At 40.9% G+C, this 12,498-nt stretch overlaps 1 protein-coding gene across 3 annotated transcripts in view; it reads left to right on the top strand.

The window, feature by feature from the left end:
- The window catches only part of LOC135259617 (attractin-like), a 193,150-nt gene that overhangs the window by 75,935 nt on the left and 104,717 nt on the right, over nucleotides 1–12,498 (top strand). For all 3 annotated transcript variants that reach the window (XR_010331342.1, XM_064344174.1, XM_064344173.1), the window contains exons 7-11: nucleotides 526–616; nucleotides 1,531–1,774; nucleotides 6,267–6,450; nucleotides 8,589–8,743; nucleotides 12,307–12,391. Coding sequence is in view for 2 of the 3 variants with exons in the window: in XM_064344174.1 (XP_064200244.1) it covers nucleotides 526–616; nucleotides 1,531–1,774; nucleotides 6,267–6,450; nucleotides 8,589–8,743; nucleotides 12,307–12,391 (759 nt within the window). In the remaining variant the exon portion in view is untranslated. The remainder of the gene's footprint in view (nucleotides 1–525; nucleotides 617–1,530; nucleotides 1,775–6,266; nucleotides 6,451–8,588; nucleotides 8,744–12,306; nucleotides 12,392–12,498) is intronic.

Genomic DNA, 12,498 nt, shown 5'->3' with positions numbered 1-12,498 from the left:
TCTTTGTTTTTTATTTTAGTTCTTCAAGAAATTCTCTCCCTGGCTGACTTTTTTGTTTGTCCAGATGTCATACATTCTCATTCCCTTTCTCCTTGGTGCTCGTTCCTGTTCCTTAGGTGGTGTTCTGCAGCTGCTGCACTAAAGGCTAAGCTAGGCTAGCTGTCTGATATTATTTTTTCTATTTTAAATAATTTTCTTCAAAATTTTAACTGATTAGAAGGTGTACATGTAGTATGTTCTATATCAGGGCTGCCCAACTGTTCCTAGAGATATAACGTCCTGTAGGCTTCACTCCGAAAAAAAAAAGAAAGCACACCTCAGTCAACAGCTTGAGATCTCATTGACCTGCCAATAAGTGGAAACAGGTGTGCCAAATTAGGGTTGAAATGAAAACATATGGGAAGGTACAGTAGAACTCTAGGAACTGGGTTGGGCTGCCCTGTTCTATATCACGTTTAAATGAACTTTTAATTGTTTTTTGTCGTCTTGTTTGTTCTCATTACTTTTCTACCCGTGTCCTTTCAGATACAACCTGAGCTCCCAGAGCTGGCTGCCCCTCAGTCCCTCAGCAAACACTGTCACAGGCTGCTATGGGCACTCACTGGCCCTGCATGAGGTAGGGATGATGAGCAGGGGTGGGAGGGAAGGGTGGAGCAGAATAAGAACGGGAGGGAGGGGTCCATTGAACTGGCTGGGGCAGAATAAGGATGGGAGGGTGGGGTCAGGAGAAGGGTGGGGCAAAATGAGCAACAGGTGTTTTGGTGTCAGTGAGAAGTCCTTATGTTTGGTAGCAGTGGGTGGGGTAGATATTTAACTTCCATAGAGATCACCTTACAGCAGTATGTTGTGGGTGAATTGGGATGCAGGCCAATATGCGTGGGCAAATAGGAATAATTTTGGACAGAAGGCTAGGTAACCAGAACAGGGAGTCCACACAACCCTCGATCCGCATACACATGATAATCTAATCATAGCAGCTTAACTGTAACCCATGTGGGTAGTAAAAATCCATTCAAAATCCAATTTTGTTTAGCAGAATGTACACTCATGTGCATCATATGCATAATCAACATTCATTTAAGGAGGAATCTATCTTTAATTCATTTAGCAGCTCCTTTGTGAATTTGACCAAATATTTTCCATGCTGGGTTTAATTCCTGATCGTTATAGTCCATAAAAGTATTTTTTGTGTTTTCTATTCAGACATAAAAGCGGTGTGCTACAGTACAGTGTGCTCAGGGTGAAAAAAGGCTGCTCTTTCACTGACACTGACAAATTTGCCTCTGTTATTTTTCTCTGGCTGGCTCTCTCTATCTGTTATATTTGTTTGTGTCTGTCTCCATCTTTGAAAGTGTCCCTTGGTCACTCGATGTCCCTCTATTCTGTCTTTTCTCTCTGTTGGTACTTTCCTGTATTTTCTCTCTGTTGGTCCTTCCCATTCCTTTCTGTCTGTTTGTGTGTCTGTCCTCCCTGGCTGTCCTTCTTTCACTCACACTCTTCTCTCTCTTCCTCTCTCTTCGTTTTGTCCAGGACAAAATCTACATGTACGGAGGAAAAACAGACTCCACTGGCAACGTCTCGAGCCAGCTGTGGGTGTTCCACGTGCACAACCAGTCCTGGGAGCTGGTCAGCCCAAACGCCAAGGAGCAGTATGCCGTGGTGGGGCATTCCGCCCACGTGGTCCAGCGGGCGCAGGACGGCCCCGTCATGCTCGTCATCTTCGGGCACTGCCCATTCTACGGCTACATCGGCCAGGTGCAGGAGTACAATATCGGTGTGTTTTGCACAAATCCTTATGGCACCCGGATGAGCTTGCGTCATCCTCTCAGAACATCTACATTATAGAGGAATTTGTCAATCTGAGTAGATTCAGTATCATATTGATCCCAGTGATGAATGGGCACCCTGCTGCTATCTAGGAGAAGATGGAGAACAGTTATTGTGATTTAAACAATCATCATTTCTTTAGGTGATGCCCTTATCCCTGAATATTTGCAGTGCTTTCATTTAACAAATAATCTATACTGCTGGATATTTACTGAATAGATTGAATGCCAAGGCCACACCAATAGTGCACGTACAATAAAACTGCTCAGTTGGTAAAATTAAGTGTGAATTATTGGTAGGCTGATGGATATACACATCCATTTCCTCCAAACATGCTATTAAAAAGCACTCAGGATTGCTCTTAGTGACTTTACCGTACAACGATTCTGTAAAATGAATATCTAATTAGAACTTAAAATAAAGTGAGCATTTTTCATGGAGAAGTCATTAAGCATTTGAATGGCCACCCCAGGGAAAGTGTTCTATCGACTTCATCAAGCGTACATCAAGTAAGCCGTTCACCCTTGCAAAGCAGATTGGGCACAAGGTTAATTTATACGTTTTCAGCCTGTCCAACCGGGCTCTTTTTTCTTTCCTGTGGGTGTTTTCTCAGTCTCAGAGAACCTTAGGGGCCTGTTAAAGCAGTTTTATCTGGTCTTGAGGTTGCGTCATTGCCCCTGAAGGAAGTGTGAGAGGGTCTCAAGTTCAGAGCATAGCAGCTGGGTAGCAGGGACTGCTGTATGAGTTGACTGGGTCAAAAGAAGTTGGCGCCAAAATGACATGAAAGCCAGTGAGCGTTGACATGCCACACACCCTCTGGATGCGATTGATTGGACAGCCACCAGCCTGAATTTTGAGAGAAGGCAGATGAAGGGCAGACGTTACACCACAAGTTTCATACTTAATTTGGTTGCGCCTGCACCATCTGTTAATAAGTTAATTATGTTCCAGTAGTCTTATTAGCAGCATGTCTAAATATAGCATTGGGGCAGTTTTGTTATTGGGAGTACTTTAGTCTTTTTTATATTGAATATTTTTTACATTGAGTTATTGCACCTTATCTGCAAATGGTCAAAACATTTTGGCTAGACATTCAAATCTGTTTCATTAAATTAACCACCTTTTTCTTGGTTTGTATGAAATGAAAATGTTGATTACAGACCCACATGGATATGCTATTTTAGCCTGAACTGTTTGAATCTGACAATATTTAAATTAGCACTGGCAATATTGACCCCAAGGCACAAAACATTTCCTTTTTATTTTTTATTTATACGGAGATGGAAACACTCACATTGGAAAATTCACTGTGGAATACCTGGATAACAAATTCTTAGGTGATTTGGAAGCACTTGCATAAATGATTTTTGCATTTCTGATCTTTTATCCCTCTATGAGCCAGGACGCAGACTGAGATCCTCGGGTAAGGCGTTGCTAGCCATTCCAAAGTCAAGGCTGAAAACCAAAGGTGACAGGGCCTTTGCTGTCAGAGCCCCTAGACTTTGGAACATTCTGCCAAAAAATATCAGGCTTGCAGAGTCAGTTCCCCATTTTATGTCACTTCTTAAGACATATTTTTATGATAAAGCATTTATTGGGTGATTTTTTATTTATTTATTTATTTATTTATTTATTTTTTCATTTATTTAATGTTATTTTATTATTTTTATTTGTTTCTGTGTTTTGTATCGACTATTGTGAAGCACTTTGTTTCCTGTATTGAAAAGTGCTATGCAAATAAAGCTATTATTATTATTATTATTATTATTATTAAATCCAGGAAACAGAAATGCAAGTTTGGATATAGCACAATGGAAGCATGCCTCCGGCAAATTCGAAACCTTGCAATTCACAAATCTGGCTTCTGTGAGAAGCAGAATGCGGCAAAATTAATCTCTGGGCTTTAAACACGTTTGGCATGGGTCTGCCTTTGCAGAGAAGGACTCTAAAGCCCAGACCAATACATTTTAAACCTTTGTTTCAATGCTGATGACAGCTGAGTCAGAATAAAAGATTGAAACACAATCTACAAGTTGGTGTCAAGCTGTACAGTTTAGTCGTGTGCATTATGGTCTGGCTTCAACTTGATTTTGAGTGTCACCTTGCTTATCTGAAAAAAGTATGCCCGTACAGATAAGTCGATGTCATATGGCTTCAGTCTTACTTCAGTGCCAGGTTGCCTCTACAACTATGCTGTCATCCAGTTACAGTGAATTTAAAAAATATATTGACGTGAGTTTCAGTGAAACATCAGATTTTTAACAAAATATCGACAAATTTATTCAGATGTGCCACTGTGTAGGTTTACAGAGTTGTATAATGGTTAGGGAACTGGACATGCAAAGGTTGTAGTTTCACTTCCTAGGTATGACAGTGCTGTTGTGCATTTGACCAGGGTGCTCAACCTTAGTTACTTCAGGATATGTCCAGCTGTGTAAATAGAGATGCTATGTAAGTCACTCTGGATAAGATTGTCTGCTAAATGTCTGTAATGCAATGTAAAGTGCAACGTTGCTAATTTTTATGACTTTTTTCACCTGCCAATGACTTTATCTGGTATCTGGATACCCCTTGGTCTGGGGCTGTTTTTCATGGTTTGGGCTAGGCCCCTTTGTTCTAGTGAAGGATAATCTTAATGCTACTGCATACAATCACATTATAGACAATTCTGTTTTTCCCCAACATTTTCGATAAGGTCCTTTCCTTAGCATGACAGTGCCCCTGGGCACACAGTGAGGTCCATATAGAAATCTTGTCTTGAGTAACCTGCACAGAGCCCTGACCTCAACCCCATCCAACACCTTTGGGATCAATTGGAAAGCCAACTGTGAGCCAGGCCTCATCGCCAAATCAGTGCCTGATCTCACTAATGCTCTTCTGGCTGAATGGAATGAAATATGTGCAGCTGTGTTCCAACATGTAAAGCCTTCCCATAAGAGTGGAGGTTCTTAGAGCAGCAAAGGGTGGACCAACTTCATGTTAATGCCTATAATTTTGTATGAGATTTTGGACATCGGGTGTCCACATATTTTTGGCTGTCTAGTGTACAATACAATAATTCTTTGTCTGAATCATTAGAAATTTGTTTTGCCTCATATACAGCTGCTTCCCTCAGTTACATGGCATTTATCTACACTTATTAACATCCTATAACACACTTGACCATTGCCTTTCTAAGATAACCGAACCAGAACCCAAATCCCTCACTAACCTAACGTCCATCATTGCACTCTCCCATTGTTAAAAATAATGCATCTGCCCATTTTATTAAACAAGATCCCATGATCGCTCTAGCCCAATGTCTTTCGCACAATGTCAGAGTTTTTTCCACAACATCTCCATTTTTTGTTGAATACTCAGGCCAAAAAACACTAACGGCAAAAAACCTGGCCTAATTAACACTAATGCTGAGAAACCCTGGCCTAATTAATGCTAACACTGAGAAACCCTTGCCTAATTAACAGTAACATTGAGGAACCCCAGCCTAGTTAATGATAGAGCTAAGGATTCCTGCTTGTGTAACTCCCCTACTCTGTTAGGACAAAGCCAAACATCTAGTCATAGTCAGTAATATAACTTTTTTTCTTTTTTGGAGAAGAAAAGACAGACAAAATGATGAAGTAAATCACCTGTAGCTGGTGTTTGGGCCTAACTACCTTGCTTTGGCTCTCTGAGTATGATTCAGCTCAGCAGTTGACCTGTATCACAAAACTACAAATACAGTCATGTATGCAATTTCAGGCAGGCAGGCAGTAGGTCTTTGCCTGTTCTTACAACTTAGAGTCTAAGTATCATAGTGTAATGCAACTCATAGCAATTCCCCACAAGGGAAAATGGAGCCAGGTTATCAAATTAAAAGGCAAATCCCTGTATGTAACTTAATATGTAAAAATAGTGCAACTGAGAAAAGGTAAAGCATAATAAAATATCTGTTTCTTTAAAAAATGTTTAAAAGCCATTGGTAGAGGCAGGTCATTCTTAATTAATCCACATTTTAGTGGGTAGTTTTGTGTGTACTTCTTTATTTTATGGGAATTACCGTTATGAAGAATCTGTTTGTCTGTTGTATTAGACCACCCCCTAGTGGAATAAATCTACAGTGAACTTTGCATTGGAACTTTTTATTCAAAAAGTTAAATTATTAAGAAAAACTAAATAAAAACAATACTCTTAGAACAACAATACTAAAAAATAAGGTGTGGCTTGCTCAGCAAGAGTACTGCATTTTTGCAGGATGAACGGAATCCTGATACACTTTGGCCATTGGTGTTTTTATGGTTATTTAGTGAAGCACATGACCTCCAGTATCTTGCCGAATATGACTGCAGCAGTGCTGCCTAATTTTTAAGACAGATTTTGCTGTGATTGGCAGGGGACAATGGAAGAATAATGAAGATTAATTAGTGTTCACCGAGACTCTCTTCCCCCTCTCCCCTCAGCCACCAACGCTTGGCGCATCCTGCAGACAGGGGGCGCCCTGGTGCAGGGTGGGTATGGGCACAGCAGCACCTATGACCCCGAAACCCGTGCCATTTACATCCATGGTGGGTATAAGGCTTTCAGCGCCAACAAGTACGGGCTGGCAGACGACCTCTACAAGTATGACGTGGACACCAGCATGTGGTGAGTGCTTTGGCTCAGAGGGGTGGGGGTGATATTTGTTTTTGATTGGTTAGGGACTCAGAATACTGTCACATGACCCAACCAAAACTCCAGCTGAACTATTTAGTGATAGAATTTTTTTGGCTCTCTGTCACAAATTGTAGGTTGAGGCAATAGTTCTTGGAAGTTAGTTATTTATGTTACAGAAGATTTTTCTGATGAGGGAACCTCATCGATTGAACATAATAAACATACCAGCTGAGCTGTATGGAGCACATTGCACCTGCAAACAGGCAGGAGGCCTTTGCCCTGTGGTAGCTCTTGCATAAATAGGATTCTTTTTCAAATGATACAACAAATTTGGCAAATTTATACTTTCATCTCAGATGAACCGAGTGGAGCTGTGGAATGGTACATTAGGTCAATCGTAGCAGGTCTGAGAGACAGGTGGAGCCAGCAAGCAGCATCTGTCCTCCACCCATCTCCCCCCCCCCCCCCCAAAATGGATTGTGCTGATTTGCGCAAGTTTATCGAATCCTTCAGGGATGCCCGGCAAGTTCAAATATCTTAAAATATTCAAATATCAAAAAGCACCATTTGGGCCAAAGCTTACCTGATCAATGGTTTCTGATTCCCCCTGCTTTCTCTGCCTTGCAGATGGAGCAATGCCTTTCCTGTCCTCCTTTCTGTCTGTTAAAAGAGAGAGATTTTTTTCCACTTGGAACAGATTTTATCACGCTGAGCAGACTGCGAGGCCGATGATTGTCTTTCCGAGCGTGTCCAGAGGCGAGTGCGCAGTGTCAGGAGCTGGCAGAGATTAGGGGGTATGATATGAGCTGGAGAGCCCTAGCTTTGGTGAAGGACAAATCACACTTCACTGACAGAGTGCTATGGCAGTAGTGATAACAATATCAAAAGCAGGTAGAGTGACAGTGGTGAAGATAATTATGGTGGTGTTAATTGATTAAATTTATGCAGTAGTACCTTCCACCTGAGAATCTCAGTCCTGTCTACAGTAACTGTAACATGGGAAAAGGCGGGAAATGCATCTGGAACCCTGCTAAAGCGCAGAATATGCCTGGATGATTCATGATAGCCATTTTGTTCAGGTAGGGATCAAATAGTTATATGAGGGGTTGATTAAACCATTAGAACATGGATATCATAGATGGAATTTGTCAGTGACACAGGTTTCACCCTGCTCTTTTTGGTGCAAAGTGCCAAGTGATCTTGACCACAGTGAGCCAGGACCTCAGCTTTACATCCCAATAAAAAGACAGCTACACTGGTGTGTTCTGTGCAGGCTGATATTGCTTTTCTTCTTGGCCCAGAGGAAAAACTGCCCCCTAGTGGTGCAGTAATATTACTTATAGCAACAACCTGATTTTCAGTGTTCCTACCCAAATACCAACCAAACCAACTGTCAGCCATACTTTGGTATGGTCATGGCTGTTCTTTAGTGTTGTAGGGGTACCTTGTAATACAATGTGAGTTCATTGTTGTGCATTCAAAGGATACTGTGATTCTGTCAGTGTGTGTTGTGGCACACTATAAGCATATTGTCTATTGTGGCACAGTCCAAGATAGCTGTGGTACAGTATGATCGAACTTGAAGCAGAAAATATACTGTGCTGGTGCTGTTAGACTGATGTTTTTTTCCTACCCTGTTAATGCAGGTGATTTCAAGCCACAAAACAAGGATACTGGTTCTATTATAGGCCTTTGACAAAATCTGCACCAGCAGCTACAAATCACAGCCTTCAATGTAATTGTTGACAGGAGCTCAAATATTACCTGACAGGAGTGCATTTTTTCAATTTCAGCATTTCCGTAAATACTAGGTAAATCCAGGCATCATGCACATTTAAAATTAATGTTTTCTCATCTCTTTCTGGGCCATATTTTATCCCCAATCACCAGTGTCAACCTGGGGAAATTCAGACCAGTGAGTTTCATTAGTCACTTGTCACTCATGTTGTTTAAAATGTGATTTATGTTTTTGCAGCACCGAGTTGGCAAATTTAGCATTCAGCATCTGTAACTAAACAAGTTGTGTCTATTTAAATGTGACAGCTCCACAGTACTCCCTGCCTGCCTATTCTACACTGCCCTCTGTTCCCCTGCCCCTTTTCTGTGATTGCTATTGCTGTACATTGCAGGACCATCCTTAAGGACAGTGGCTTTTTCCGTTACCTGCACACGGCTGTGATCGTGAACGGCACCATGCTGGTGTTTGGGGGGAACACGCACAACGACACCTCCATGAGCAACGGCGCGAGGTGCTTCTCTTCCGACTTTGTGGCCTATGACCTCGGTGAGTTCAGAGAATGAATTGGTATTCCGCCCACATCAACTGACTGGGAAGTTGCAGCCAGGGCATGGGCCCAAAGATACAAATGGCCAGTGCATTGTAAATTTGGAAATACAAAAATAGAAAATAAAAAACTGCTGGGAAAAAAATACCATTTTTTATCAGCCCAGGCAACTGTAGCCATGCCTACTGGCAGGAGCTCCTCTCCCTTTAATTCTTTCCTTTAAAGTACTAAAACCAGACCCACCACGGTCAGCATGTACATATCTGGATGCAGATTAGAGCCTGAGTATGCAGAGTTTGTCTACGTCTGATCCAAATCTTGTAAAGGAATATCAAGCCCATTCATGGTTACAGTTAATATTGGTGTTAGGGTTTGCATTAGCATTAGGGTAAGGGCTAGAGTTGGTAATAGATTTGGGCACACAGGTCAGTCATATGTATAAAACTGTCTGTAAGAGTTTGCGCATTGTTGTCTGTGACGCCAGCCCCACCCCGCAGAGCAGCTCTGCTAGCTCTATCTAGGAAATGTGTCTGCCTTACCAGAGCCTCCCTGCACCCTGCTGTTGAGCACAACCCCAAAACTGTCCTCTAATCATTCAGAACCCATCTTCTAGCCAGGAGGGTTAATTGGCGCCCCTTAGTCAGTTTTAGCTCTGTGCTTAGTTTGTGGGTCACAGTGGGATTGATTAGAGAGGACTGGTACTGTAGCACGTGTAGTAGGCAAGCCCATCATGTCATGGCCCATGTTGTCCAGCAGAGGGAAGTATGTACCTACCAAACTGAGGCTCTGAAGATCTGCATCTCAACAGTGATTTTGACCAAAAACGAGTGCAAAATGCACCAATTTCATTTCCTGTGAACTGTGAAGCAGAATCATCTGTAAAATCTACGCAGTATTTGGGGAAATCTATCTGTCTTGATGATACCTTTAGACAATGCACCACATACTACAATCCCAAAGCGAAAATTTGAGAGCATTGCACTTTTTTGTCTTTAAAAAATGTATTAGCCCCCATCTCAAGCTGGGGTATCTGAGCTTGAATCAGGGGCTGCTTTTGGAGATTGTGTAGGTTATGAGAGGGGATGATTGTCATAACCGAGACACTGAGAAGAACACAAGTAAAATGCAATCATCCTTCCTGAACTAAGCTTGAGAATGGTTCAGGTACAGTGGAGTTCAAATAGGGTGAAAGTTTAAGTGAGGAATTAGTCACTTGAAGGAACTTCAGAAGAATGATTGCTTTCTCATTAACACTGGGTAAACAATCGGATAAAAGTACCCCTGAAAACCATCCACCCACATGCATAATTTCATAAGCTTTTTAAAAACATTAGCAGTGGTTATACAACTGGAACAGTGCATTTCCAGGAAAAAGTCAAAGCCTCATGAAGCTGAAGTAAAAAAAATAAGAAAAGAAACAGATGACTGGGTCACACCTAAAGTATCCCTTTAATTCAACAACATGTCTGGGTTTTATTTAAAATGTAAGCAGATATATTTTAGCATCAGCCTTATTCAGGAAAATAAATGTACTGGAATTAATTGAAATAAATAAATGAAGAAATATGGTAGCTTGTTTCATGGCAAGGCTCAGGAGATGGGCAGCAAGACCCAATCAGCCCTGCAATATCCTGTCAACTCCCCCCCCCCCCTTCAAAAAAAAAAAAAAAAAAAAATTACAAATAAGTAAATAAATAAAAGCAGTTATATGTCTTCACCCCATTGAATCCCAGTTAATGATTATTGAGATTTGGGACTGATGCAGAGTGAGACAGCAGAGTGCCACTTAGGTCAGTCTCGGCCTCTCAGTTCCTTCTGGCGACTGCACAGAGGTGTGAGAACCATTGCCTTTCTTTGTTTTCTGTCCCCCAGCTTTTCCTTCCTTCAGAAATTGGTATAGATTTTGTGACATTCTAGCTGATCCAAACCGCAGGAACAAGTCCGCGGTGCATTATCTACTCCACGGTGCCTGAAATGCACCTTTTCACCAAGAGCAGACTGCATACGTATCTATAGTGCCCTCCAAAACTATTCACACCTTTGACAAATATGAACAAAGATGGTTATATGTAAAATAAACAATACAGATATTGAGCTATATTGTATGCTCAGAATTAGAAAATCGTATGTAACAGTTATGTATAAAATTATATACAGTAATACATTGCTCGGAGAGAAAATTTTAAATAAGTAATTTTATTCTCCCAGATAGATTTATCACAATTATTCACACCATCTCTAATTCTTGGAAAGAAAATCAAACAAAAATAAATTGCTTTAACATTCTACTTTTAAGTTCAGTTTAAACTTAGCAAATTGTTTTGATGTCTCATGGCTTCCTGTTTCACTGGGGTGTAGATGCGAGATCTGCATTTCATCCACCAAGGCAAATAACTCTCAGAAGAAACAAGACAAAAGGTTGTCAACCTTCACAAGTCAGGATGTGGTTACAGATAGATAAATAAATAAATAAATAAATAAATAAATAAATAAACACTTTCCACCATCAGGTAAACCTGCCTGGTAGAGGATGCTTCTTGGGAGCCAAAGAAAAATTGGAGAGCCATTGTTGAGATGAACAGAACAAAATGTGGGTTCTTTCTTGGGGACAAAAACATGTTGCTGGCATGTTTGGGGTCAGAAGAAGGTCACATATTTGGAAAGAACGTCATATTTCTATGGGGGATGTTTAAATTTATGGAAATTGAATTGATTTTGTGCTGATCCAGGGGCTCTGCTTAAGGTCAATATAATCATGAACTCCAGTAAGTATTAAGACATTTTGACTAGAAACTTGATTCCCTCTGGAAGCCCATACTTAATCATCATTAACTTACCCCAGCTTTGCTGCTTTGCAATAGCCATCTCAGTCTTCCAACTTGAACCTAATTGAAAATGTGTGCTTTTCATTGAAGAGGACAGTTCAAAAAGCACAGACTGAAAGATTTAAAGGACTTTGAAAGATTCTGTATGGAGGAAAGATCAGAGGTCCCCCAAATATGATTCACAACCTCACAAAACACCATAGAAGGAAAATAAATGTGTAATTTGAGAAGTGTAATTTTAAGAGGGTCGTTTTCCTTGTACATTCGAATAAGCTGGCCCTGTGGGGATTTATGCTGCATGTTCTTTTGATCCATTACCTCCATTCCCTTATGTCCTTTATTTTTTTCACCACCAATGTAGAAAACATAAAAAAGAGGGCATATATTTATTTTCGCACTGTGGTGTGTTTACAGAGAGAGGGAGGGAGGTGCAGAGAAAGAGATGGTGTATGTTTGTTTGTTTGGTTGTTTATTAATGGGTCTTACCCATTAGTGATACCTTATTGCAGTGTTTATGTTCATTTGTTGAAATGAGTTTCCTCTTCTTTAGCAATACTATGTCTTTATTTTCATGGCAATAAAGCACATTCGAATTCGAATTTAGTATAAGATGAGAGACCGAGAATGTGGGGGGAAATTACGCTTTGCCAGCTGCTATGTTTCTTAAGCTGAATAGCTTGACACTCACTTTAAAATGTACCCTACTTGTATTTAGTGTGTTTCTCTGTGTCACCCAGCATGTGATGATTGGTCGGTATTGCCCAGACCGGACCTCCACCATGATGTCAACCGTTTCGGGCACTCGGCTGTCTACAGCAACAGGTAGAGTTACTTGCCATGGGAATGACGGTTGTGACAGTTCACTCTCTGACAACCAGAACTTCCAGTAACTCTATATTTTCATGCATTCATTCATGCATTCATTCATT

The sequence above is a fragment of the Anguilla rostrata genome, chromosome 7 (assembly GCF_018555375.3).
Source record: "Anguilla rostrata isolate EN2019 chromosome 7, ASM1855537v3, whole genome shotgun sequence".
Lineage (NCBI taxonomy): Eukaryota > Metazoa > Chordata > Actinopteri > Anguilliformes > Anguillidae > Anguilla > Anguilla rostrata.
Note: the sequence above shows the minus strand (reverse complement) of the source record. Positions and strands in the feature narration are given on the sequence as shown.